This window comes from Apiospora aurea (genome assembly GCF_038362705.1).
Source record: "Apiospora aurea strain CBS 24483 chromosome Unknown utg000003l_segment0_segment0, whole genome shotgun sequence".
NCBI classification, from domain to species: domain Eukaryota; kingdom Fungi; phylum Ascomycota; class Sordariomycetes; order Amphisphaeriales; family Apiosporaceae; genus Apiospora; species Apiospora aurea.
The window spans coordinates 937936-964681 of NW_027117390.1; the positions used below are offsets into that span (position 1 = coordinate 937936).

Sequence of the window (26746 nt, forward strand, 5' to 3'; positions counted from 1 at the left end):
TTATAAATATATAATTAATTTAAATATCTAAAAAGTACCTCTCGATCTCGTTAATATAGAAAATATAGTTAATTTCCTTACCGCGTTGCGTGGCAGCGACTACGTCGGTAAGCATTAGGTTAAGCGTTTTATCGACCACAACCCGGATTTAAAAATTAAAATAAATCGTCGATATAATTACTAAAGGGCTCTCTACGAGGATTCTAAAGTTATTTTTACCTAATTTACGCTAATTATAAATATAAAGGCGAAATACGGGATCGTTAATAAAGATATTTAAAATTTCAACGAGACCGGCTTTATAATAAATATAATCGGATTAATATTTATCGTAATATACGCTAAGCGGCATAAAAAAGTAAAATCGATCTAACTTAATAATCGATAATAAATAACGGTAATTAAATATATTAATTTATAGGGTTAATATATTCCGCCGTTCTTAATCGTTTAAGGTTAATATTACTTTATAAATTAATCTTATAAAACCGATTTACTAAGCGATTAAATAATTAAACCGACTTTTAATAATTAGACTAATAACGAAATAAGCTTAAATTAAATTAAGTATTTCGATAAACATATTAAATCGTAAACGAAAAGTCGCTACCGCCTCCTAATTCTTAACAGCTACGAAAGCTATATTTTAACCGAATTCAAGGTATATTATTAAGACAACGATATTATTACTTTTAATATACCTCCCTATTTATCGTACTTGCTTTAACCTTTCGATATAATACTTTATTTACCTTTAAAGCGTATTTATTTAAAAAAATCGACCTATTTATTAAAGCTTTTATAAACTATATTACTAAGTTCAAGTTTTTTATCGCCTTTAAAGCCGCGTATTTTATTATTTTTATAGAAATTAACATTAAATCTAGATTTAACGTATTTAATTTAGTACTTTATAACCTTAACGAGGTAATTAATAAACTGAATATGCGTCTTCGGACGCTTATATTTAACCTATCCCGTTTAAGGACGACCAGTACTTATAACCTTTAAACGCCGTTTAACCCTTAATAAATAACTAAACACTCTATTTATATTAAAAAGAGGGTATTTACTTATTAAAGAAGCTCTCTAACGCCAATTTTAAATACGATAGATTAAATAGCGAAGGGTATAATTAAAATAGTTTATAAAATAACCTTTATACGCGATAAGATATATATATTAAAGGAGGCTAATTTAATACTTTTTAAGCGCCGGAGAGCTAAAAAATCGCGAGTTTAACTTAAAAAAACCCTTATTATTAAGGAATTTTAATAATTACAGGACAAAAAGGTAAAAAGGAAGCGTTCAACGCCCGATAAAAATAAAAATAAGGGTTCGTCGAAATAGAAGGTAACCGGTAAAAAGCGCTATAATATTTATAGCAAAATAAGTTATAATACGTAAACATATAAAAAGAATATAAAATTAAGCGAGGAATTGAATAGCGAGTAGTTTTAATTAATTTTAAGCGTTATAGTTAAATTAATTTATATAGAAAAGTCAAGAAATAAAAAAGGTACGTCGCTAAGTAATATACGTCGCGTAGTAGTAAACCACGTTATATATTCGAAATAAAAGTAATAACGCGGTAAAAATATTAATAGAGTTTCGAATAAATAAACGTTATTAAAATAGGAATAGCCTTTAAAAAACACAGGAAATGTTTATAGTTACGAAAGGTTTATTAGTAATTAATCTTAAAAAAAAACTTAAAGTAGTAATAAAATAAATACTATTTTTAACGTAACTTATATAAAAATTAGTTTATAATTTAAAACGTAAGTAGTACTAATAATAAAATTTAATTAAGCCGAAACGTAAATAAAATTAAAAATATTAAGTCGAACTTATAACTATAAATAAATATAATAAATATCGTAGTTAATTTTATAATAAAAAAAAGAAAGAAACATTAAAAATATATCGAGGGGACTTTACGAGAAAGCAGTTCAATATATATATTTAAGTAAAGATAGAGATATATAACCGCGCGATGCCCAATCGAGAAAAGGGGCTAAACCCGGGAGGTGCGACAGCGTATTCTCGACTACATAGAATTGCACTATGGTTGTGTAGCAAGCACAACTCGCCTAGTCTAGCTACTCGTTTTAACAAATGCTCAACTAGCTGGGTGTTTCCTCAAGATGCTGTTCTCAGACACTATAGCACGCATATATTCCATCCATCGCGTATCCGACCTCCTCGAGAAGTCAAGGTTTAGACGTGATCAGCCTGAAATGGACCAGTTGACGTTAATTTCCCCATTGGGATGGCTGCAGGTCAGCTGGCCCAGGACCGCGACTTGGCCAGCGTGAGCATAGCCAGCGACGGCCTGGCCGACCACCTGGCGCACGTCTCCGTTGCCGATCCTGTGTTGTAAGAAGGAGACCTCCAGTTAGTCAAACAGAGCTTTCCTTCCCCAGAAGAAACCGAGCGGAGATCAGTCTTGGTTGGTTGCTGGTCACTTACCAGATGTGTCCATCGCCGCCGGGCAGGGAAGGGACCGAAATTCGGAATTTGCAGGTGTACCAGTCGGTCATGGTATGGGCGGCGCTGTCCCCATCCCAGTTGGAGGTGTCCCAGTATCCGAGGATGTTCTGGGCATTCGCGGCCAGCACCTTGCAGTCAGCCTCGCGGGCAAAGTCATCAGTCATGGAAGTCACTGTGGACGGGATTCTCTGTCAGCATACTACCAAGCTTCAGAAGGCAACGGCTAATTCGTAAGAAGCCTTTTCCTTCTGGCTCCGGGTTGAGAAAACATGGGATTTAACTTACTTCCGCTATCGGCGCAGAGAAGCTGGTTGTCGGTCGTTTGGACCCAAGTACTCGCGAAGCGCTGGACGCCAACCGGGGCGATCGTGTTGTCGGCGGTGACGCTGGCGGGCGAGGGGATGACATGGCCATGGGCCTGGAAGGCGGCAAGGAGAAGAGTTGCCAGCATGACGAGGAACTGCATCTTGGCGACGGGCGTACGGCTTTTTCTGGGTTGGGGTGGTATGTAAGTTGGTCGAAGCAGGAAAGGAGTTCAGGTCTTGGCTTTGTATGAGCTTCAGGTCTGGAGAGAGGGTTAGGGATGATGGGAAGATGCGGTTGTTGGTGAGCGTTCTGGGGTTGCGGTTTTATAGAGCCGAATTACCATTGAATACTTGTTGCCTGTGTTCCTTCATATTGGCAAAGGCGTCATCACAAGTCATCGTCATGGTCCTTTGATGCCCTCCCCCTCTTGTATTCAAAACAATCGGGTTGAGTATTCTTGAGCCATGACGCAGCTCTTTCATGCTAAGTCATATCAGATGTTGTTTGATAGCATGTCTATTCAATGAAATCAGGCACCGGGCACTCCTTCTATCTCGGGGCCTAAGCAAGCTTTGCAGCGCTTGGTCCTGAAGACTTCGGCGGCCGTGATGGTCAAGATATGGTATGCGTCTTAACAACCATGGCGGGCAACTCTACAATGATCAATTTCTCCTCTTCCTCATGAGTTCTGGCCTCAGCTACTACCTCATGTTTCTTGGCCTATAGACTCATGTATGTCTATCATCGTCCACTCAGAAGCACGAGACAGCAATGATGCTACAAAATACGCATATAATCACTGCAAGTCGGAGCGCTTAATAGGGTTTCCGACCCTACCGCATCTTCCAAATCAATTAGTACATCCAGGCAAACCAGGGATCATACGCTGTCTCTATTGTGTCCATGTTGCGCCATTGATAGACCTACTTGGCGTAGATACACTTTTACGACTGCCCAATCGAGGTGCGGCGCTGTCTGTGGCTCATTGACTCGTATGGCTCCTATCACGCTCAAAATCACGCTAATTAGGGAATCCAGGACCCTTGAAATGCTTGGATTAGCAATGCTGTTTGGCGGAGAAGCATGGAGTGCAAAGTGCCAATAAGCTCGGCGGGGTTTCGAATCCCAACGAGAGGTCAAACATTCAATGGCGAAGGAGGCCTTGCGAGCAATGGTGTCGATTAGGCCCAACCGATCGTACGACTTGACTTTGTGTTGCATTGGTTGGTATCTAGCCGAAGCGCAAGTGAATCAACTAACTGGCCCACCGCCGGGGCGATTCTGGGGAAAGGGGGGAAGTGCGCCACAGTGGAAGGCAACACCAACCTGGGGAGAGACACTAGGCCTGTCGGAGTCTGTTTTGGATCTCGATCGCAAAGGCCGTCCGGGTTGTTGCAATGGACGAAATCTGGGAAAGCTTGCTCATGTGGCTTGCTGGCGTATCTTCAATCATGGAGCACTCTGGCGGTTATTTTCCTTGCCCCGACAAACCTACGCGCAGAGGTTAATCTATTTGCCATAAAGGCGCGAGAACACTCGCGCACATATCGGAGCAGTTTTCCACGAAACGAGGTTTGGGAAACGTGAGCGAATCCACTGAAGTTTGAGTTGAGTCTTGGTCCTGAGACCATCTCGCCCGGTTCTTTCGGTGGTTAACCTTTTGGTCCTTGATCTCGACTTGGTCCATGTCATGTGATCCAGAGAAAAGTCCATTGTATAAAGAGGCAGCTCTCGACTACTTGAGCCTCGACAACTCCTTTTATCACTCGACCCGTTCCTCCTATATCATTGGTAAGCGCTGAGCGCTTGCTCAGGGCTCATCATCAAGATGGATCCGCCCAAGATCGCCCGCATGCCGCTCGAGGCCGCGGCGCAGGCCGTGCTTCCCTTCTCGGCCCTGCTGCTCGCCATCTTCGCCGTCGGCTACGTTTACATGGAGAAGCTCCTGCAGGACGTCATCCTGTCCCGCGTCTATGGCCGGCTGTTCGCCGCCCAGGACGAAGACCATGGATACGCCTTCTCCGTGCACCACATCACCCTCATCACCCATGGCCTGTTGACCTTGCTCGGCATCGTTCCCACCATGTGCATCCTCGTCGGCGAAGCCTCCTTCAACGATCCCCTGATTTCCGGCAGCGGCGTCACCTACGGCGACTATCTGCTCTTCATTGCCTTGGCCTACTGTGGCGGCTACGTCGGTGATCTCTTCCTCTATCGTGGCCGCACTGGAGCTATGGCCAAACTTCATCACGTCATCGTCCTGCTGGTTGCCCTCAGCACCATTGGCCTTAACGGCGATATCGAGAAAAATCACAGTGCCACAGTGTCCACCTACATGATTCTCGTCTGGTGTAAGTGTGCCCCCTCGTTTCGACTGCCTCCCCACCCCTTGGGTCCATCCATGAAGAGTAGTAATGTTGATGCTTGTCTGCTATGGGTTCCCCACACCCGCAGACACTTGGGATATGGTCTCTGAGCTTCCCATCCACGCCGGCCTCATCCTCTGGCGCTGCGTCCGCGACTACGCCAGCGCCCCCGCCCTGTCCAAGTTGATGCGCTACATGGCCCTCTGGCGCCTGGCCTCGGTCCTGGGCGAGCTCGGCGTGACCGTCTACCTGTTCTACAGCGCCTGGCGCAAGTTCAGCACCACCTGGACCGTCCTGGCGCCCATGGCCTGCTGGCTGTGGTTCTACCTGCAGCTGCAAAGCGCCCACGTCCTGTACGGCATCTCGTGCCGCGTCCGCCGCGAGCACGACGTCCGCGCCCGCAGCGACAAGGAAGGCGGCGGCAGCAACGCCATGTCCCTCGTGGAAGAGAGCGGGCCGCTCCGCACCGGCATGCTCTTCAGCGACTCGGCCTACGTGGGGCTGACCCTCGGCACCACCCTCCTGTCCTACACGCACGCGTCGGGCACCCGGTCGCACCTGCTGGTGCTGGCAGCCGGTGCCCTCGTCATCGGCGGCGCGATGCTCCTGGTCCGCTACTTTACGCAGGATTCTAGTGCGATGGCCGGCCTCGCGGCCCGCGGCACTAACGCCACCAAGATCGATCCCTTCCGTCCCCCCCAGGGCTATCTCGGAAAGGGGCGAAGGCGGCGTTGGTAACGACGTCCTAGAGATGGCCGTGGCCGCCGACAACGCCATCGGTATCGCAGCAGCCGTCTCCGAGGCCTACCGCCAGGCGCACGCCGAGGCTCCGGTCGCTTCCGACGAAGAACCTTTTTCTATGATCTTTCCCCGGAGTGAAGAGCCAGAGGGGCGCATGCAAATCCTCCGAAAGTACCCTGAGCCTCGCAAACGCGGCGAGGCTCCAGCCCCTTCCGCCGAACATTCTTCCTCTGGTCTGGTTGCCCGGGAGTATTGTAACCCCAGAAAACAAAACGATTGCGCAAAGATCCACTTCCGTGGCGTCGAGCCGATGCCAAACCCGGAAGAGCATGAGGGCAGCGGTGGCGTCCTTGACACGGATAAGGACCTGGGCCCGGTGCTGAACAACTACAGTGGCATCCTGGCCGCCATGTCCGAGGCCCTCCGCGAGGCTCGTAGCGGCGCGCCCGCCGTGGATACCACCGCCACCGGTGCCGACGCCGCCCTGGTCGCTGAGGAGGAGACGACGAAGATGGAGAAGACGGAGGAGGAGGACGGCACGGGGGATAAGGAGTCCGGCATTCGCCAACGCCGCCGCCGCAACCGCAACCGCGACGAGGAGCCCAACACGTGCGTCCAGGAGGTCGCCCGGGCCACGGGGCACGGCTACGACGAGATCATCATGGCCGTGCAGGCCGGGATCGACGCCAAAGTCCACACCGTCGCCGACCTCAACCGCATGGCCGAGGAGCTCGACTGCCAGGTCATCGACGGCGAGGTTCGGGCTCAGGGGGTCAACCTCCGCCGCTCCAAGTTTGGAGGACCCCCGAAATTTAACTTTTAAGAGCAGGAGCAGCCCGACCCCAGTGGTAAATATAAGCTGCTCCCCTTATGAGATGAGCTACTGTTGTTCACACATCGCTTCACGGTTCCGTGCGCTTGTACGAGGCAAGAAGGGATAATCGAGCTTGGCGTTGAGAGCTATTGGGAGTTGGGGAGTTGGATGGCGGCGTGGTGGTGTTGCTGGTGGCAGTTGAGGATATTCTTGATATTGCCCAGATGGTTTCATGCCTTTCAGGCTAGATTCGTGGGATACATCCCTTGAAGCCGTCTACTATTCCCTGTGTGATTATGTCAACTAGTTGATAAAACTCGATGACGAAACTGGCCATGTTCTCCCAGAGTACAACACCTAACTGTAACATATGCTCATATTGATTTATAAGTGCTTGACATAATGGCGCATCGAACTTGCTCTCCGGCTTTTCCTGCCATGAAATTAAATCATCTCATAGTTCGCGCATAGTATCACTTATTAAAGCTGCCCCAAATGCCAATCATTAGTTCCTTTCTAGTAGGACTCGTACGTTGTGATTTATTCAAGCATGTGGTGTCGTCTGTTCAAGATTCTATGCATCTGTAGCCTGATGGCTATCAGGCGGGTTTGAACAGCCCTGACCTGTTAGCCAGTCAGTACTACTTGCCTTGGGTCGTAAGTACGACGGTCTGAGTCCAGATCTATGGTTCGTGGGTGCATATCGTAGCCTGTAATCCAGTAAAGATTAAGTGAAAGGAGTGTGTACGAACAGCGAGTGAACTACTATTTTACCAGCGACGTCTTTGTGACTAATTCCATCTTCCTTGCTTAATTAAATAAAAGATCCAACGAAAGGTGAACTATCAGTGGCTTCAATGTGAGAGGCCAAGGAAGAATCAGATTTGCTTTCAACGTGACTATCCGATTCAAAAGCGGGAGATTGTTCCACAGCCCAGATCTATAGGCCTCTTCCATATGGCCACTTTTTCTCCCAAACCAGGTCATCTTCCTCGTAAACCCGGTCATCTTTTTGCTACCATCAAAAACAATCTATAAACCAACGCATATTCAGAAGCAGCATCTCAAAAACAACCCTGGCGAAAACCAGAAACAATTTCTCATCTCCCGTTACTACTTTCTCCCTCAAGCCAGCACCAACTGTCTGGTTCAGAAGTGCAACAACCGCCCTTCACCATCCACAGCAGGAACTTCAGTTGTCGTTTATTCAGCGTCTGCTCAGTTGCGGAGCGATCATTTTACCATCACAGAACAACCTTAACAATAAGTTCGTCTCACGAAGATGTCCCCTATGGCTTCTTTCCAGCTTGCAGTACTAACTAATGTCTCGCTGAAATATCCTAGACGCTTTCATCAACCCATCGATTCAACATGTCGTTTGTTCCGGTCTTCGAGACTGCCGCGCACAAGGCGCTCCGAATTCCCGAGCTCGTGGCTATGATCGCGGAGGCACTCTGTGAAGACGGCTTGGATCGCCGTCGCAAACACCGTCTCCAACGTTTCATCCGCGTCAACCGTGTCTGGTTCGACGCAGGCGTGCACCTCCTCTGGCGCAACATGAACGACCGGCTTCTCCCCGACCTCGTCGGTATCTTCCTCAAGATCGACCCACCACGCCGCCCTATCTACGCGGCCTTCATCCAGGACGCCGCCATCAATCTCGAGCGGGCCAAAGACCCGGTTCGCTGGCAGCTCCTCCGCCACATCGACTTCCCGATGCTCAGAATGTTGCGCGTCGACCTGATGGTTCCCTACTACAAGAAACTCCCGCTCCTCGGCAACCATGTTGTCAGGGTGGTGCACCTAGAGAACTTTTGTTCACCTCAAGTCACGACTCACATGACCCGCAATGTTATCAAGCAATGTCTCGTGAGTACTTATTTACACTCATTTTGGTGCTGCTAGTGCCCCCTTGGTTCCCATGTCCTGAAAGACCTCTAGGATAACGATGATCTAAGTCATGGCTAACTCGTCTCGTTGCTAACCAACACAGGAATCGTTCCCGGATCTGCAAGAGCTGCATTTTCGATACCCCGCCCAGGACCGCACCAGAGGCCGTGCCTTGGAGACTGGCAAGACTATCTTCAAGATGTTGGAAGATGCCGGCTTCGACAAAGTTTACGGTCTAGAGAGCCCTTACAAGGAGGCATGTTTCCGTCGTGCGACCTCTTAGAACGCTGGCCCGGTGTGCTTTGGGCCCAAGTAAAGTCAACGCGATGGGAACACAGAGGTATGGGGAAACCAACCCCTTGTCAATGCAACTCGCAGTCTGACACGGAGATCAGGTGGGTATGGATTACATACTTGGACTATCGGACAGAGCTTGGGGTAAGGAATCGGCAGTCAAGACCCGATGGTGTTTGTCGTCTTTTCTTTGGAGGGTTTGGGTTTGCGGAAGCTAGATCGAGCACAATAGATGGATAGCTAAACTAAAGGACTTGAGCGTATATATGAAATGTGATGAAAGTTTGGATCGTGTACCTAAGCTGGTTAAAGCTCAACCTTCTCGTAGTCGTCTTCTTCCACACCAATTTTCGCTTTCGCACCTCCCGCCGCCGCCGCCGTCGCACTGGCCTCCGTCGCCGCCGCGGCGCTCATGATCTCCACGACCTGCGCGCACGACCGGTACGCCTCGGCGGTCTGGGTCAGCGCGCCGACCTTGGGGCACTTCTCGACGAGGCGCCGGATCTCGCGGCCGGCGTGCTCGTCGTACCAGCCGTACCACGTCGGCAGGAAGGACGAGAACGCGGCGCCCGCGGCGCCGGTGACCCGGTACTCGCACACCTGGTCGAGGCCCAGGGTGGTCTGCGCCAGCGCCTGCTTGATCAGGTCCGCGCCCAGCAGCGCCGGCGGGATGTGCGGGAGCGAGGTCACGAGGGGGCAGGACCTGGGGCACGCAGCCGAGGACGCCAAACTCGCGGGAGACGCGCCAGAGGGAGCCGAGGAGGTTGGGGTTGTTGTCGGGCTTGGGCTTGGCGCTGCTGCCGGTGGTGGTGGTTGTGGTCCTGGTCGGGGATGAGGAGGCTGGAGTGCCCGGTTTGGGGGGTGGATCGGCTGCCCCGTCCTTGGCGGCGGAGGCGGGTGGACTCCCCCGCGGTTGCGAGCAGGGCAGCGTAGATGATTCGTCGGAGCTGCATTGTTGGTTTCTTCTGCGGACGCTCTTGACGGGATGAATTGCTGGGGAACATATGGGAAGAGCTGTGATAGTTACATAAAGTACGGTGCAGCAGCAATGCATGCCATGCGAAGGCAAGATGCGGGTGAGCGCAATGACCGACACAGCAGTTTCCTAATTTGGACGCAAAATGGGGGGCCGAGGTCGGGCTGTTGCAGGGGTACCCCAGCTTTGAGTGGTGTAAGAGGCATGATGCCGTCTTGGGCACGCACGCAAGAGCCGAATATCCCATTGGTAAAATTCGGTGACTGACTTATTATAACTGAAAACCAAGCAGTGTTGCGGTGTTTTACAGGCCCGACCTTTGCTACCTTGAGCTGCCGCTTTCTCTCGCAGATTGGCCTGCCTTAGCTGCCCCTATTTCAGCCCTGCCCCCAGCCATCGTGGAAGGTGTCCCTGAGTTCACTGGTCATCCCGATATCTTAGAAGGCAACCTGGAAACCCCTTTCTGAGATCGGCCATATTCTATGGACTGGCATCAGCTTGCTCAGGACTTAGGCGAACTCCCTATATTGAAGAACTCTAGAGATTGAATAAGGAAAGTGAGCTATCGTAAACCTCGTGCCAAAAGGAATTGCCCGAGCCGAGGCATGGCTGGAGACACAACACCTAATATAATCTCATATCAAAGGTGAGAGGGGTTATCAAGGAAGAAAGACCCAGTCACATAACAGTCTAGTCCTTGTAGTAGGCCTAATACTTGCAGTAAAGGTCAGTGTTTTAAATGATGCCCATTTGGTTCCTGGTATAATTACTTAGCACTTGCTTTAGATATCATTTATTAAGTCTTTATATAATACATGATATGCGGCCAACGTTAGCTCTATTCTGTTGGCCAGCCCAGGTCATCTGTTTAGACACCATACGTTGGTATGGAATTCAGTTTTGCCACACAACAGATCCGTCGTATTGAATGTGGACTGGTAGCTTCTGGTGGTCTGAGTCAATGTTTTGGTGGCATGTCAGTGTATGTAACCAGTAGTCCGAGGAAGCCCAACATCCGACAAGGCATGAGACGGTTTACGTGTAGTTTCATAGAGGGGATAAAGTGGTTGAGGTCCTTGGAGGGAGAGGCCTTGCCATGAATCCCGTGACATGTTGGAGTGGCCGGCAGGCGTTGAGAACCTACCTCCATCTAAGGGGCACATACTATGAAAGTGGCAGCCATTCCAGACACACGAGGCAACATCATATCAAGGGCGCACATCGCATTTACAAATCCAATCCGTTTAAATACAGGGTACGGCTTCACCCAGAGACACCAAACCGGGGTACTGACCACTTGAACGCAGCAAAGCTTTCATCAGAACCTTGAAAAAGTTCCTAGTCAACTACCTTACAGGGCCAAGCTATCATCAAGTTTCCATACACTATGACCTACTGCGAGATTCAGATGTCACGTAGTGCCGTGAATACCAGTAAAGAACGAGGATATGGGTGATCTAATTATAATATCAAGGGATGATAGGTGTCAGGCGCTTAAAAGGGTCCACGGGCCAGTCATTTGGAAGATCACATTAGCTGGGATTGATTAGCCCCCTGCACGTCTGCAAGTGATAGGTAAGGTTTGTGTAATTTTTCAAGGATGTGATCTTCATTACATGTAAATCAACCTTCCGTGTTGCCTTGATCAAAATGTATGGCCAGCCCATTGCCTCGGGCCGGTGCTGGAGTTTGGTCGTTTTGATGCAGCTTTTCGACAACATTTGAATTGGGGGTGGGGGATCGACAAGATCTCAGCCTAGAGAGATGGCGGCAACGGGAACTTTGTTTGGCCGCAAATGACGATGCTTACATGCCTTTAGCCTGGGCAAAAGAAAACGCCCAAGCTCCAGGCCGGGTAACCCACTGAGCAAGCTATCTGTCGTACGATTTAGCACCTTTAACGCATTCTATTCTCTACAATTGGCATCCTAAGACCGAATTGGACGCCCAATTGACGACAGACGCAACCCTTTCTATTGCCCCTGCTCTAGTGACTCTCAAGCTGCAGACCTTCAGCAGCAACAAACCGCCAACATGAAGCCTTCACGGCCCCTCGTCCGCCAGGACCAGCTCATGCGCGCCTTCCAGTCCCCCACCTCCAGATGCTTACGACCCTCCATATCACCGCAATGCCCCCGATTCCCGCAACAAGCCCGCACTTTCCTGCGCCGCTCTCCGACCTCGCACCGCGCCGTCGAGAACCTGAACCTCGACCGCATGCGCAGCAGCTCCTACGACTACCATGTCCGCCGGCGCAACTTCCTCATGGCCGGCGCCATCTCTGGCGTCGTCGCCTTCATCTACACGGCCTACCTACTGCAGAAGGAGATCAGCAAGCCTAAGCAGTTCGACTCGGGCCTGCCGGCGGGCAGCGCCGACCCCTTCAGCACCGAAGCCGGCTCCAAGCGCAAGACCATCGTCCACGACGCCGACGGCCGCGAGATTGTGCCCACGGGCCACTCGAGCATCACCTCGTTCCCCCGCACCCTCGAGCTCGACACCACCACGGCCGACGACCGCCAGCACCCGAGCAAGATCAACACGGGCGGCGTCGAGTATACCCTCGTGGGGCTGGGCATGCGCACCGTCAGCTTTCTCGGCATCCAGGTCTACCTGGTCGGCTACTACATCGCCACGTCCGACGTGGCGGCGCTGCAGCAGCGGCTGACGCGCGAGATCCACCCGACGGCCACAACGCTGGTCCCCAGCGAGAAGGACGAGCTGCGCCGCCGCCTGCTGGACCCTGTCGAGGGCGACAAGATCTGGCAGGGCCTGCTGCGCGAGGTGAAGCCCCGCAGCCTGTTCCGCATCGTGCCCGTGCGCGACACCGACTTCCACCACTTGCGTGACGGCTTCGTGCGGTCCATTACCGCGCGCTCCAACGCCGGCGGCGACGAGTACAAGGAGGATTCGTTTGGCGAGGCGATGCGCGAGTTCCGCAACATTTTCAACCGCGGCAAAGTCCCCAAGGCCGGCGAGCTCATCATGGCCCGCAACGAGCGGGGGCGGCTTACGGTGGTGTTCGACGATAGCAAGAAGGGTAATACCAAAGAGGCGGTGCAGCAGCAGCAGAAGCGCACCACCATCGGCCGCGTGGATGACGAACGCGTCAGCCGCGCGCTCTGGATGCACTACCTCGCCGGTAAGGCGGTTGCCAGCGAGCCCGCCCGTGCCAACATCGTCGAGGGCATCTTGGAGTTTGTGGAGAGGCCCGTGGGCACCGTTGCTGCGCAGGTCGTGTAGATTATCGAGCGGTGCGAAGATATGATCACGAGCATGAAAGCCTTGCCCATTGGCGAGTTACGAGCAGTTTCTACCATTGTATGCTTACTGTACTCTTGTTAAAGATCGATTCCCATGATTAGCTTGCATGACCTAGCATCAACAGCAGGTTGGGCAAGTAAGAGCCTCGTTCCTGTATCATATACATACAGGCTGTACCAGTAGTTCATTAGCTTCGCTCTACATACATAGAATGCGACTTGGCCCTCTTCTCGAAAACGCGGCATGGGTTTTTGATTGACAACGGCCACACGTGCATGTTGGCCCCCCACGTCTCGTCCGAAACCCCACAGTGATCACCAGTAGGTTATGAACCAAATCATGTGATAGTGATAACATCCGGGCAGTGGACGATTTCTGTCAATGGCGCTGCTCTTCCAGTAAGTGTATCTCCATATACTTGGCACCGCACCTCGCATCGTCTATGCAATGTAGAGTTACTGCGACTGCTGGATGTCTTCGGGAGTCGGGTGCGCCGGTTATGCGGGACATAGAAATGCAGGCTTGAGCAGACGCAAGAGTATGGGATGAATATCCATCCGGGTATCGTCAAATTCCCTCCTGGCGGCGTGCCGGACGAGCCTAGCCTGGTTGCATCCTCCTGCTCGATACGCGGTTCAACATTGGTTCTATTTATGAGGAAACCCGTCATCCATGTTTGCTGATGCGGATATCCCGCAGAGGAAAAATGCGACGATATTAACTTCCTCCTGAAGTAGAACTGCACAACAAGTCACGAAACCGAAGTGGCCACGCACACACAGACGGCATTGAATTGGATAAGTCTAGCAAGTATTCACGGCCCCATCGCCGTTTCAAAATCCGGACCTCGGTCCATGCGTGCCAGGAAGGGGAAAAGAAAATAGAAACGGAACCTAAAAAACAAAAACGGGGGCATAAATCTCCTAAATCGGGTGCATCGCCGCGTATCTCGTCGAGGAAGAGGCCCCTGTCCTTACCTAACTGACCATCAAAGGGGAAGCGGTCAGTTTTTTTTTTGTTTTTTTTCTTAGTTTCTGGCGTAGGTAGGTACGAGTACGACTACCGGACAGATGCAGGATTTTGTATACCTACTAACTACTGCCGACAGTACTGTAGAGACCTGCATCCCTAGTACTACTGTAGATCGTGGGCTACCGGTACTGCCCAAAGGGGTGTGGTCCCATATATATAAAAAACCGACTTTCAATCGTTTCTCCCTGTTCGACTTCTAGGGCCGAGGTGCGGGTCTTGGCCCTCGCTCTACCGACCGTAGCCTCCTTAGCGGCCGACGGCGCTTTCTCCAACTAGGCAACTCTCCCGCCGGTTTTGTGGGCACGACGACGACGACGCTTGCTTTTTTGGCCCCTTGGGGAATGCGTTGTTCTATACGTAGATGGCACGACAGTTTGACAAGCCTGCTGTTCAACGGCAGTTTGCGAACAAGTGGAAATCTCCGTAGTATCCGTCGGTAGATAGTACGTGGCTGGCGGGCACAGGGTTGCGACGAGGACGTGTGTGTGTAATCGACTTGTATATAGGGGACCTGGGATCCCCCTCCAACCCGTCACACTCTAATTCGGTCGTTCATCAATTTGCTTTTTTCTGCTCTACTCACGTGGGCAACCGAGACAACGACACTTCATCTGATCACCCGACGTCAAGGAGAACGCGGGAAAATAGAAGACAACATCTTCCTGCGACACAGGCAGGATAGACGGATACAGTCCAAGACCATCCTCCATCATGGGTGTTGACTATCTGGTGCCCAACGACCCTCGGGTCGAGCACAAGTTCACCAAGATCAACGATGAGATCACTTACCACTACATGCTGGTGAAGCCGGAGGGCACGCCCAAGGCAACAGTGGTGCTTATCCACGGCTGGTGAGTTTCCCCTGCTGCAGCCCCCAGACAGAAGCTGGGAATAATGGTGATCATGAATACTAACTACCAGTCGAATAGGCCAGATCTGGGCATGGGATGGCGTTACCAGGTTCCTCTGCTCGTGTCTATGGGTCTGCAGGTGGTCGTCCCGGACATGCTGGGCTACGGCCAGACGTCGGCGCCCTACTCGCACGAGGAGTACACGATGAAGAAGATGACAGGCCATATCGCACAAGTTATCAAGGCCGTGACGGATCAGCCCATCATCCTCGGTGGACATGATTGGGGCGGTTTCTTCATCTGTAAGTTGATGATGATGACCTCACCTACTTCCAGCTATCTGGCTGGCTCTACTTTGGAATGAACTGCGTATGCTAACGACATGGAAAATGAAGGGCGCATGACCATGTACTACCCGGAGATGATCCGCGCCGTCTTCAGCTTGTGCGTCCCCTACATCCCGCCCATGCCGGCGGTGGAGACGCTGGACGAGTTCGCCGCCCGCCAGACCAACTTCGGCTACCAGAAGCAGCTCGCGAGCGGCGAGGCCGAGAAGATCATCGAGGGGACGCCCGACGGCATCAGCCGCTTCCTGAACGGCATGTACGGCGGCCGGACGCCCGCGAACGGCGTCGTCTTCACCCCCGAGACGGGCGTGCTCAAGGACAACCTGCCCGAGATCGGGCAGTCGCCCCTGGTGCCCAAGGAGATGGTCGACTTCTACGCGCAGGAGTACGCGCGCCACGGCTTCCACGGGCCCTGCAACTGGTACCGCGTGCGCGAGCTCAACATGGCGGACGAGCTGCCGCTCGCCGCGGGCGCCAAGACGTTCCGGTTCACGCAGCCGGCCATGCTGGTGATGTCGGGCAAGGACACGGTGCTGCTGCCCGAGTACGCCCGCGGCCAGGAGCGCTTCTTCGAGAAGCCGCTCAAGAGCGAGCTCGTCGAGGAGGCCGGGCACTGGGTCGCGTTCCAGTGCCCCGAGGCCGCCAACAAGCACATTGGCGACTTCGTCCAGAGCGTGCTGGCCGAGGCGAGCTGAACTAAAATGAAACGAATGGCCACGCGATGCGGGGGAAGCCGTTTCCCGGCGTTCCCGAAATAATAATAAAGATATCCAATTGACGCAAAGTCTAAAACGAATGTGGGATTTCTGTAGGATCGAAATCGACGTTTCGAACAAACCCGCAATGCCGTGATTCCGTGAATTCTCTCGTCTTGACAGGCAATCAGAACGAAGTGGTGAGACATGAAGTCGAGTCGTAATGGGTCAGACGCCAAGGCCGGCGAGTCACCTGCCGGGGGTCGCGTGGTGACGAGACAAACTGCAGCGGCAGGCTCTAAATGTCACCATCCGCACCGGAAAGTCTAAACCACGAGTTCATTAATAGTAACAGGACCCTGAAATGACGGGCTTTCATGATTCTCATGCACGCGAGGTTAAGGTTCGTCTATGCGCTTTACATGGTGACAGCCTGACAGGCAAGTGACGAAGGGGCGGGTTAGGGAGAAGTACACGTATTGCAAGTTGGCTGACGGGATTTCCCGTTTCCTCCTCATACCCCCTCCGACATGCATTTGTTATTTGCACCGTCTGCCGTCATCGTGGTAAGGGTAAGGCTGGTTGACGCTCAGGGGCCGAGAAGAATATGACGAACCGAACGCGGCAAGCAATTGATACTTGGTTCTTGTGGGTATTTTAGAAAAAGTCTTCCTCCTTCTAGAATCTTGGCCGCATTGATATAGATGGCCTGACCCGGAACTCGACTTTTTGACTATGGCATATTGGCATTTCCTGATCTGATCTATTGTCGAAAGTTTGCGGTTACTGACGCAAGTTTCGTCCATCGGGCTGGCCCTGGCCGTGTTCACATCACATGCAAGCCATCGCAGTCGTATTCCACTCCCGCCCACTCGCTGCCTTCTTCTTATCCACTATTTCGCGGGGGTGAAGAAACAGCAAAACACAGATCGCGACTGGGGAACAACAGATTCGACAAGAGGATAGAATGAGGGGACGCAACCCTACATCGTACGAATTCCCGACGAGATGCGCTGGGGTGTCAACAATGATAAGTCGATAGATGCATCGTCAATAATGCACATGCAGCCACTGTTATGGCCATGTCAAGTTGGGGGGATACAGATTCGGCTAGGTACATGAGCGGCTGGAGGTGGTGGCTTGGGTGGAATCAAATCAATTGATTGGGCTCCTCCTCGTGCTGGAAGCTGCCCAGGCGGATAGGACCAGCCTGCCAGCCCGCACTAAGGCGAGGCTGGCACTAACCTTAACCGTTGACCCTGGTTATGATGATGTAGCGATTTCCCTGGTTTGTGACAGTACACTCCCAGCAGGCTGGAGTTTCCGACTTTTCGTGACGCGCTACGTAACCTGGTGTTGATCTGCCACTGCTAACCTTGGGCACGGAGGCACAGAGCCAAGAGCTGCTTGCCCGCGCCCGCGCCCGCATTTACAGTGGACAGGTTGCATTGATCTAGTGTGACCTGCATTTTTTTCGCATTGGAGCAGTTGTCGTCAAGATGCTTCAGGTGTGTCCTGATTGAAACATCCACCAAGGAGGCAGTTGCAATTTCCAAATCGCTCAGCCATCGACGTGTCGGCCGAATTGGCATTTGACCAATCAACAGTAGGGAGCGGCCTTGTCCACATTTGCAACTGCAATTACCTCTCTCGGCAGCTTCGAGCTGCCCAAGGCCTTTTGTCTAGACCCCAAGCGTCGGGTGTCCAAGCCCAAGCCAAGGTGGTTGTCCCGCAATCACACACCACACCCATACCCAACCACTGGCTGGACGCGCCCACCCTCCATCATCGCCGCCTGGGCACCACCACCAGCCACCTAAAAGTAGAATTTAATCAGCAACGCCTGTACTGGAACGCTGGAAGATTTGGAAGAGACGGCCGACCCGACGCACACCACACACCCAGCACATCAACAACACCCGCGCTCGGAGCAATACAGAACCAAACACAACGAAACGGTGGAAAGAAGGGGAACCAAAGAACTGCCAAAGTAAGTCACCCATTCATCATTGAGTTGGTTGTCAAGTTTGGTAAGATTGGGGCCCAGGGATTGAGTTCGGCAACCTGCTTCACTGGCTCCTATCACTTTTTTTAATGTGGCTGCTGTCGATTCCTTCCACTGCCTGCCTGACTGCCCTGAATCATCTGAAATCAAATGGAGCAATTTGACGGGTGCGACACGCTTGCGAAGGAACCCATCAGCGGCCGCCAGCTGCAGCTTGAGACTTTCTTTGTTCAGTGCTGACCAGGAAAAGTAGCCGACCGCCCGTTCCTCCCAGATACTCGCATCAACTCACTCATTGTTGCTGCGCTGCTCTTGCGGTATGTACTACATGTACCTAATTCCCACATGGAACCTGCACCCTTTCACCCGCCCTTCTGCACTTGCACCTAACCTGGAAGGCTGGCTCCCTCTTGAGTGTCCTTCTCAGCCCTCAGGCTCGCACTCTCTCTCATGGCCCGACGCCCTAACAAAACACACCCCCTACACCCTAGGCACCCTAGGCACCCAGACCAGACTCCCCCTCCTGCTGCCCGTCCGTCCCTGACTTGGACTCCCCTCTCATCACCCAGTCCAGCCCAGCCCAGACTCGCGCCTACTGAACTACTGGACGCATCCTTACCAGGCCGTCCCCCATCCCCACTCTTCCATACAAACGAAGAGTCCGACCATTTTAAGTTGGACATCGGGCACTACTTCTTCCTTCATTCCCTGAAATCCATCCCTGGTCGCTGACAGGGCACACACACGGAATAGCATCATTCACGTCACGCTCTAATCATCAACTTAACTATCGACTCGTAGCCGACGTGCCAGTCCAACCATCGGCCCGACAACAGCCTCAAAAGGACAAGTCACGGCACCACTTACTACTACGATCAACGCCCTCAAACCACCTCGAACCGCCTGTCCCCGGTCTTTTTGGTAACTCCGAGGATGCGCGCCTCGAAGGCACCCTCGCTTGATGTCATCGCTGGCCAGAATGCCGCTGCCGCCGCGGCCCAGGCTGCGGGTGGAATAGAGCCAACCGTCGCGGCCACGGCAACAAATGGAGAGCCCGCCGAATCAACCTCTCGAGACTCGCGCTCCTCCTCTTCGACAAACTCCCCCGCTCCGGCCGATAACGAGGAATCCGACTTCTACATCGCCAACAACGACTCCGAATCATCGCTGGGCGTCGTCCCCCACATCCAAGACATGCAGGTTAATGACCTCGATTGCCTTTCCATCGCCGCCAGCCTCCCGAGCGAGATTCTCATCAGCATATTCGCTCGCCTGAGCACCCCGGCCGAGCTATTCAAGTGCATGCTGGTATCGCGGCGATGGGCTAGGAACGTAGTCGAGATGCTCTGGCACCGACCGAGCTGCAACAGCTGGGAGCGGCACATGCTGATCTGTCAGACTCTGGCTCTGGACCAGCCAACCTTTGCCTACCCCGAGTTCATCAAGCGGCTCAACCTGGCTGCTCTCGCCCCCAATGTCAGCGACGGGAGCGTCCTGCCGCTTGCCGTTTGCTCCCGCGTCGAGCGACTCACCCTGACAAACTGCAAGGATCTCAGCGACGATGGCTTGATTGCACTGGTGAAGAACAACCCCAACCTGCTGGCCCTTGATATTTCCCAAGACTCCAAGGTCAACAGCGAGATTTCCAAGATTACCGAGGCCTCCATCTTCGCCATCGCAGAAAACTGCCGTAAGCTGCAGGGCCTTAACGTGTCAGGTTGCAAGAACATTTCCAACGAGAGCATGATAGCGCTCGCTGAGAGCTGCAAGTACATCAAACGGGTACGTATTCCTCGCCAAGCATCGGTGGGCACATCGGAAACTGACTTGACATTTTTCCCGTAGCTCAAACTGAACGATTGCGATCAACTGAACGACGGCGCCATCCTGGCATTTGCCAACAACTGCCCCAACATCCTCGAGATCGACCTTCACGCCTGCAGCAATATCGGCAACGAGCCTGTTACCGCTCTCCTGGCCAAGGGCCAATCCCTCCGCGAACTTCGCCTCGCCAGCTGCGACCTGATCGACGATGGAGCATTCCTCAACCTGCCCCCGGCAAGACCTACGAACACCTTCGAATTCTGGACCTGACCTGCTGCGTCAAGCTGACGGACCGGGCTGTCGAGAAGATAGTTGATGTGGCCCCCGTCTGAGGAACCTCGTGTTGGCGAAGTGCGGCAACATGACCGACTCCGCCGTTTACGCCATCTCGAAGCTGGGACGAAACCTGCATTACGTGCATCTGGGACACTGCCGCCACATCACCGATGAAGGCGTCAAGCGCCTGGTCAGCTCCTGCAACCGTATCCGATACATCGATCTTGGCTGCTGTTCCCTCCTGACCGACGAGTCTGTCGTGAAGCTTGCAACCCTGCCCAAGCTGAAGCGCATCGGCCTGGTCAAGTGCTCCAGCATTACCGACGCAAGCATGTACGCGCTTGCCAAGGCCAACCTACGAAGCCGGCCCCGCCGGGATGCGAATGGAAATGTTGTTCCCGACTATCACCACAGCAGTCTAGAACGTGTTCACCTGAGCTATTGCGTGAATCTGACTATTCCTGTAAGTACAACTCTGCCCCGTCATATATCCATGGATTACTAGCTAACCTGTTTTCCAGTGCATCATGCGGCTACTGAACAGCTGCCAAAAGCTTACCCACCTCAGTTTGACTGGTGTCCATGCCTTCATGCGAGATGATCTGGCAGTGTTCTGCCGTGCCGCCCCGCAAGAGTTTACCGAACATCAGAGGCAAGTATTCTGTGTTTACTCTGGCACTGGCGTTAGTGGTCTCCGTCGTTTCCTGAACACGGAAGCAGAGTTTGCCGACTATCACGAAATGGGCGCTCAGACGCGCAGGAGGGCAGCGACGGCCAGCGAGGCCATGCCTATCCCTGACGTTGATGGATTTGACGATGGGGACGGAGTCGAGGACGATGATATGGGTGATGGTAGCGAGATTGCCGGTATCGACGAACCTCAGTTCAACACAGCAATCCCTCCACCGCCTCCGCCGCCGGCGCAGCCAGCAATGTTCCTACATGCGCCATTGAGCAACAATCCCGGCGCCACGAATGCTTCTCAAGCCTGGCCAGTCCCCACCACGCCAACGCAGACAAGCCTAGAGCAAAGCATAGCTGTACACACGCAGCCGCCGAATCACCAGGGCCCCAGCACCGCCACTCTGGGTCCCCAAGGGGTTGGCCCGACTTCAGCGCATACCGGCCCCAGTACCGCCTCCAACCAAGCCGAACAAGCAGAGGATGACGACGACGAGCAGGCTGGTTAGTACTCGAGCAGGCATCTGAATCACCCGAACTCCTACCACAACACCAATCCAGGAGGGCCTGGGGCCTTCTTTTGGTCTAACGCCCTTGTGCAGGATCATGAAATTTACCCCGAGTTTGCCTTTACGACGGACTTTACTTCAAACACACTTGCAAGTTCGCAACCAGCAAATGTTCCTTCCAATGGGCCAGTTCAGTATCATTACCCATATTTGAACCCAAGACGTCCCAGGGGTGCCGGGAGTTCAAATAACACCAGTCACAGAAGAGACCTATCAAGGTACCGCCATGGAAGCTACTAGCTAAGATTTCGATACTTGCGCTTCGCACTGGGCAGGACAAGAAGAGCTGCAGCCTCCCTGAAGGCACCATCGGCCCGTTTTTTGAAGGAGTCGCAGAGGCATCGGAAGGTAGAGTTTGCATCGGTTAGCAGCACGATGGCATACATGGATATCAACTCGTCAAAGGCTTTTGACGTCCTTGGATTCTATTCCCCACGGCACCAATCGACAACCGTATGTTTTATCCTCTATCAGCCGACTACAATCCGGAGGGGTGCATACTTCATCGCGTGTCGACTTTTTTTTTTTCGAAACCCAATCGCAGCGAACCAAGCGCAGTGCCCACACGAATCAAGGAATACCTGTGGGGAAAGGGTAGAGGAGTCAGGAGTCAAGCGAGGATGCTGGACTTGCGAGGTATATTTGCATTTTTAGGACGATGGCTTGTCTCAAGCCGTCTTGTTGAGATACCACATGGACTTGAGTTCTTCCTTCTTCGTTTTCTCTTCTTTTCTAATTGCTCCGGCGGGTTGCGTTCTTGTTTTTCGTATTCATCGATGACTTGGTCGGTTTGCAGAGCATGGGCTCCCTCTGCATGGAATACAGACTATAGAAGGGGGACAGGCATATTGCATTGTAGGAGTAGCGGTCCCGGAAATGAAGACTGCATTTTTCTCATGGTTTGTGTGGCAGTCATTGTCTGTAACATCTTAAGTGACATGTGAACCTGTGAAATGTGCATGCCGCTTCGATGTCAAGCCGAAGGGCAGTTTGTCATCCATCCATCCATAGGCTTACGATTACTTCGAAGACTGGAAGACTGCAGTGCGTAATCCCGTCCTTTTTTCGGTTCTCTCTAACCCCTTGCTACTTACAAAGCTACGTATGATAACAACACCACCCACCCACTCACTACCCGCTTCTTGTTTGAGCTACCATTAAGAAACAAGCATTCAGCCAACACCACCACCAATTGGGGCCTCCTCGGTTCGGTCATCATTGACCCGCACGATTTCGTAGCGGATATCCGATCATGTGGCCGTGACATTCTGGGCCTTCCAGACATGGTTCTTGTCCCCGTTGATGCACTGCCAGAGGACGATGCGGGTGTTGTCTCGCACGGCGCCGGTGTACAGGTCGGCGCAGAGCTCTGCCGGACAACCTTTGTTAGAACGATTTTCTTACTTCTTCGTCCTCTTCTTTTCCATCGCCTTCCTTTCTCTGGTTCAATTACTTCTATTCCTTTTTCTCTCACGCCGTGATCTTCCTCTGCTTGGACGAATGCATGAATGAATGAATGAACGAAGAGTAACTTACTGGCTCCCGAGGCGGCGTCGAGCACGATCTGGCTGTCGGCGTTGTACACCCACTTCTGCGCAGCCCGGTCGTCGGCGCACGTGGCGACGGTCAGGGGGCTGCCGTTGCTCCGGCCCGTGCCGGCGTCGAGGCAGAGGGTCGTGTTGGCGAGCTGGATCTTGGTGGCGCCGTCTTGGAGGTACCACTGCTGCTCGGGGGCGTTGGTGCTGGTTTTCCTATTATGATTTCGCGACGAGGGGCGCGCGTGTTGTCAGTAAGTGGTTCGCGACGCTGAGGTCCGATGAGAGAGGGAGGGGGGACAGAGACAAGGTCCTCACAGGATGATGTTGCTGCCGCTCTTGACGGGGGCGACGGGCTGGACTACAAATTTGGCGTTCCAGGCCGAGGTGATGAGGACCTGGCGGTACCCTTCCGGGAGGGCCTGGGCCATGCCGCCGGCCGCGAAGGTGAGAGCTACGATGATCCGAGACAACATTCTGGACGGTAGGAATCAAGAATAAGTGTGCGTTATAAGTCTGCTAGGCCGTTGCGGAATGCCGGTCAAGACTAAGAAATGGGAGAGGAGTGAGTGATCTTTATGTGTTGCAGGATGGTCTGATTCTGGGTGCAACTGTGTTCGAGGTCACTTCGGTATTGACACTCACTGCCGGCAGCCCTCGTGGGATCTGATATGGGCGCACGTTGGAACCCAATAGGCTGGAGCGGCTGAAGTACATATTGCTGCCATCTACTTGAGTCGCACCGGGGGCCGGCGATATTGCTGCGGCTAAATATAGTAGTATGCTCCGCAGCCGCGACGCCGGCACTTGCCAAGAAGCATCAAAGACGAAATGCCCAATGAAGCTGCATAACTAACTGCCTTCCTCGTGACAAGAACAGTTTTGGTGTCCATTGGATACGCGGAAAGGCACTATGAGGGTGTGGTCAATCTCGTTCCATGGCTGGGCTTATCATGTAACAGTATGAGTGAGGTGGGCGAGGGTAAGTTGAGAGGACTGGTAAGATGTTTTTCTCCAAGCCGCTGACCAGTAGTCAGCATGATCGAAGCCGGTGCTATATTGAACGCGCGTTTTGAAGTGCCACTAGCATAAGTCATTTTGGCCATGGATTTATTGCTAAGTTCTTTTTTGTTACCTGATTCACCGGTTCTGTTGTGCGGTTTCCTCTGTAAACCAGGTTTGATCTCACGCCAAGTCGTTCCATTGGTGAGAAAGATTCGTCGGGGACCAGCCGCCCTCACGCAAGATCCCCTCCATAATTCGGAATACATCTTCACACACCGCCTGATACCTGTCAAAATGGCATACAAGTTCACCATATTTGACGTCCACGGATTGGAGGAAGGCTAGATATGATCAGCACTCGACCCAAAATAACGCAGGATACGAAACCTTCCATCCTCTCTCCCCTCTGCGTAGCCTAGGAAACTCCATCGCCCTGGGCAGTGTCCGTTACCGCCCGCCGTCCCTTCTCCATCTTGCCGGAGGGGACGATGTATCCAGCCGCTTCTTCCTCCATGGCCTCCGCGTCTTCCCCCTCCGCCGCCGCCAAAGCCCCGCCCGGCCCCCTGAACCACTTGCGCGCGTCCAGGAAGTAGTACAGCGACGCGCCGCCACGAGGACGCAGGCCCGGATGGCGCGGACGGGGACGTGGCCGAAGTGCTTCGACTAAAAAGGCGCGTACGAATGAGTCAGCTCAGAGTCGCGCAAGCTTCTGAGGGGGAGAAGACAAATACTCACGACGGGGCGGATGAATCGGGAAAAGGGCAGGGCTCCGTCGCGGGAAAAGACCCTCACCTGCCGGGAGGCGGCCACGCAGATGGACAAGCCCATGGAGTACTGCACAACGAAGAGGAACGCGACGAAGCCGAGGGCGCCCTGCTTGCCGAGCGCGCCGTAGTAGATCTGGGCCATCTGCAGGGTTTGTCAGCGAAGTTTCTTGTTTGACGAACTAGGCATTCGAGGGATGGTGGTGGCACGGACTGGTTGCCCGAATCTAGAATGGAGGATGCTCTCGATATCTGGCGGTATGCAATGCGCGAGCACGATGACAATGATGAAGCCGAGGCCCCCTATTCGTGTAAGCTTTTAGTAACTCAAACCAGAACAGGAAATACGTGGGTGGGTTCATCACGTACAGCACATCCCAGCAGAGCTCAGGATACCCATGGGAACCGCTATTGCGGCATTGGAAGCCTCTTCTGACATGTACACCTAGTGTTAAAAGAACGATTATCAAGATTTGTCACCGGCCCCATGAAATAACCTGAAAGTTACGCGTGCAACGGAGGAGGGGGAAGACTGCCGACTTAGACACGCGTCGAAGCTCCCGATGGTCCCGATGGGCGAGAGCCACGCGAGCATGAAGGCCCAGCCCGCAGGCCACGCGGTGAGGTTGTCGACCTCGGCGAAGATGAAGAGGGCGCCGTTGCGCTGCCCCGTCCGGCCGACGGCGAGCGCGACGAGGGCCATGTTGAGGAAGATGAAGAGGTACAGAAGCCGGCCCATGAACCGGGACGACGTCGAGGCCAGCACGCCGTGGCTGAGGACGCAGACGAGGAAGACGGCGTAGACGATGCGGTTCGAGGGTTGGATGGTGCCTTTGCTGGCCATGACGAGCCTGGTGGTGCGTGTATACATGCCTTTTGGTCAAATATATTCGTGCGGCAGAAATAGGGGGTGGGGGGTGGGTCAAGGCAACTAACTCGGCACAAAACATGGTGGCAAAGCCGTAGTTGACGCCGCAAAGTGCCCCTATCAGACCCAGACCGTTGCTGTACCCCACGAGGAAGCACATGTAGTTCCTTGTCTTGGCCGAGCTGAAGTAGTGAGTCCACCAGTACCTGCCGCGGCGGGAAGCATGCCATCATTAGACTTCAGGTGCCATATGTATGCATGAGTCGAGCTTTGAGGGAGAGAAAAGAAAGAAGAAGAAGAAAATAAAGAAAGTACAGTATTCACGGCGCGACCGAGTCAAGTAGGGCCCGCATCAGCTAGACGTTCTGGTTGTGGCAAAAGAAAGGGGGCGGGAGGAAAGAGAGGGAAAGGGGTAAAGCTCGCCAAGGGCTTCAGCATCCGTACCACTGGACTGGATAGGTCCATCGTCCGTCATCGTACGTTCCGGGCGGACCGGAGGAGCCTCCGGGCCGTCGCGCAGGGTGTAGGCAATGACCATGCTTCTGCGATAAGGCTTGAAAGAAGCAAACCTGAGTGGAGTGTATTCCATTGGACCCATGCTTCCGAATTAGTACGTAGATTTGACAGACATAAAGCGAAACATCGGCGGGCTGGCATCGTATTATATAGGCTGCCGATTGTCAGCGGCCCCTCGTGGATCTAGATCCAGGGACAAGAAATAGAAATCAAGCAAGCCAATTGGGTGAAAGGCCATGATGGCGTTACTCGCCCGCCGGTCCGTCGCACGATGCTTCAAGTTGAAGTGAGGTTCAAAGAAACAAACAACATGTGGCTAGTATGTCATTGGTCACGGTCGCCACTCCGGTGCGGTGACCCTTCCGGCAAGGGCTGCTTGGCGATGGCGCGGGATTCACCGCGAGACTGATCTGTCTGTGCAAAAAGCTGGCTTCGTTACTTCGTGCAGAACTTACACATACCATAGGACTTGGCAGAAGATTGCACGCCCAAGAAGATCTCCGAGGAGGGAAAAGAAAGAGACGAGCTGTGTTCAACGGTAGGTATCTTACTTTAGCATCCAAACCCGCGGTCCATAGAAAGGATAAAGATTGAGATAGGTTCGATTCCTATCAGCGCTATTGGTATTCGCTTT

At 52.8% G+C, this 26746-nt stretch overlaps 11 protein-coding genes across 11 annotated transcripts; 6 read left to right on the forward strand and 5 right to left on the reverse strand.

The window, feature by feature from the left end:
• Positions 1–2230: 2230 nt before the first annotated feature.
• PG986_004124 (uncharacterized protein) lies at positions 2231–2959 on the reverse strand (the record flags this gene model as incomplete). Its single annotated transcript, XM_066840346.1, has 3 exons — positions 2231–2372; positions 2473–2665; positions 2779–2959. 3 exons carry the CDS (start codon positions 2957–2959, stop codon positions 2231–2233), a joined length of 516 nt encoding a protein of 171 aa, XP_066702973.1.
• A 1668-nt stretch (positions 2960–4627) lies between these two features.
• On the forward strand, positions 4628–5903 carry PG986_004125 (uncharacterized protein; the record flags this gene model as incomplete). The annotated part of the gene is made up of 2 exons (XM_066840347.1): positions 4628–5150; positions 5254–5903. 2 exons carry the CDS (start codon positions 4628–4630, stop codon positions 5901–5903), a joined length of 1173 nt encoding a protein of 390 aa, XP_066702974.1.
• A 13-nt stretch (positions 5904–5916) lies between these two features.
• Positions 5917–6729, forward strand: PG986_004126 (uncharacterized protein; the record flags this gene model as incomplete). Its single annotated transcript, XM_066840348.1, has 1 exon — positions 5917–6729. One exon carries the CDS (start codon positions 5917–5919, stop codon positions 6727–6729), a length of 813 nt encoding a protein of 270 aa, XP_066702975.1.
• A 1344-nt stretch (positions 6730–8073) lies between these two features.
• PG986_004127 (uncharacterized protein) lies at positions 8074–8505 on the reverse strand (the record flags this gene model as incomplete). Its single annotated transcript, XM_066840349.1, has 1 exon — positions 8074–8505. The coding sequence occupies one exon, from the start codon at positions 8503–8505 to the stop codon at positions 8074–8076; it is 432 nt and encodes a 143-aa protein (XP_066702976.1).
• A 705-nt stretch (positions 8506–9210) lies between these two features.
• Positions 9211–9857, reverse strand: PG986_004128 (uncharacterized protein; the record flags this gene model as incomplete). Its single annotated transcript, XM_066840350.1, has 2 exons — positions 9211–9607; positions 9808–9857. 2 exons carry the CDS (start codon positions 9855–9857, stop codon positions 9211–9213), a joined length of 447 nt encoding a protein of 148 aa, XP_066702977.1.
• A 2057-nt stretch (positions 9858–11914) lies between these two features.
• Positions 11915–13123, forward strand: PG986_004129 (uncharacterized protein; the record flags this gene model as incomplete). Its single annotated transcript, XM_066840351.1, has 1 exon — positions 11915–13123. One exon carries the CDS (start codon positions 11915–11917, stop codon positions 13121–13123), a length of 1209 nt encoding a protein of 402 aa, XP_066702978.1.
• A 1764-nt stretch (positions 13124–14887) lies between these two features.
• On the forward strand, positions 14888–16069 carry PG986_004130 (alpha/beta-hydrolase; the record flags this gene model as incomplete). Its single annotated transcript, XM_066840352.1, has 3 exons — positions 14888–15027; positions 15106–15329; positions 15423–16069. 3 exons carry the CDS (start codon positions 14888–14890, stop codon positions 16067–16069), a joined length of 1011 nt encoding a protein of 336 aa, XP_066702979.1.
• Positions 16070–19007: 2938 nt separating this feature from the next.
• PG986_004131 (SCF E3 ubiquitin ligase complex F-box protein grrA) lies at positions 19008–20168 on the forward strand (the record flags this gene model as incomplete). The annotated part of the gene is made up of 2 exons (XM_066840353.1): positions 19008–19856; positions 19920–20168. The coding sequence occupies 2 exons, from the start codon at positions 19008–19010 to the stop codon at positions 20166–20168; spliced, it is 1098 nt and encodes a 365-aa protein (XP_066702980.1).
• Positions 20169–20259: 91 nt separating this feature from the next.
• On the forward strand, positions 20260–21364 carry PG986_004132 (uncharacterized protein; the record flags this gene model as incomplete). Its single annotated transcript, XM_066840354.1, has 2 exons — positions 20260–20637; positions 20696–21364. The coding sequence occupies 2 exons, from the start codon at positions 20260–20262 to the stop codon at positions 21362–21364; spliced, it is 1047 nt and encodes a 348-aa protein (XP_066702981.1).
• Positions 21365–22674: 1310 nt separating this feature from the next.
• Positions 22675–23435, reverse strand: PG986_004133 (uncharacterized protein; the record flags this gene model as incomplete). Its single annotated transcript, XM_066840355.1, has 3 exons — positions 22675–22793; positions 22961–23175; positions 23278–23435. 3 exons carry the CDS (start codon positions 23433–23435, stop codon positions 22675–22677), a joined length of 492 nt encoding a protein of 163 aa, XP_066702982.1.
• Positions 23436–24379: 944 nt separating this feature from the next.
• PG986_004134 (uncharacterized protein) lies at positions 24380–25572 on the reverse strand (the record flags this gene model as incomplete). Its single annotated transcript, XM_066840356.1, has 5 exons — positions 24380–24627; positions 24696–24873; positions 24943–25031; positions 25098–25173; positions 25237–25572. 5 exons carry the CDS (start codon positions 25570–25572, stop codon positions 24380–24382), a joined length of 927 nt encoding a protein of 308 aa, XP_066702983.1.
• Between the last annotated feature and the right edge of the window lie 1174 nt (positions 25573–26746).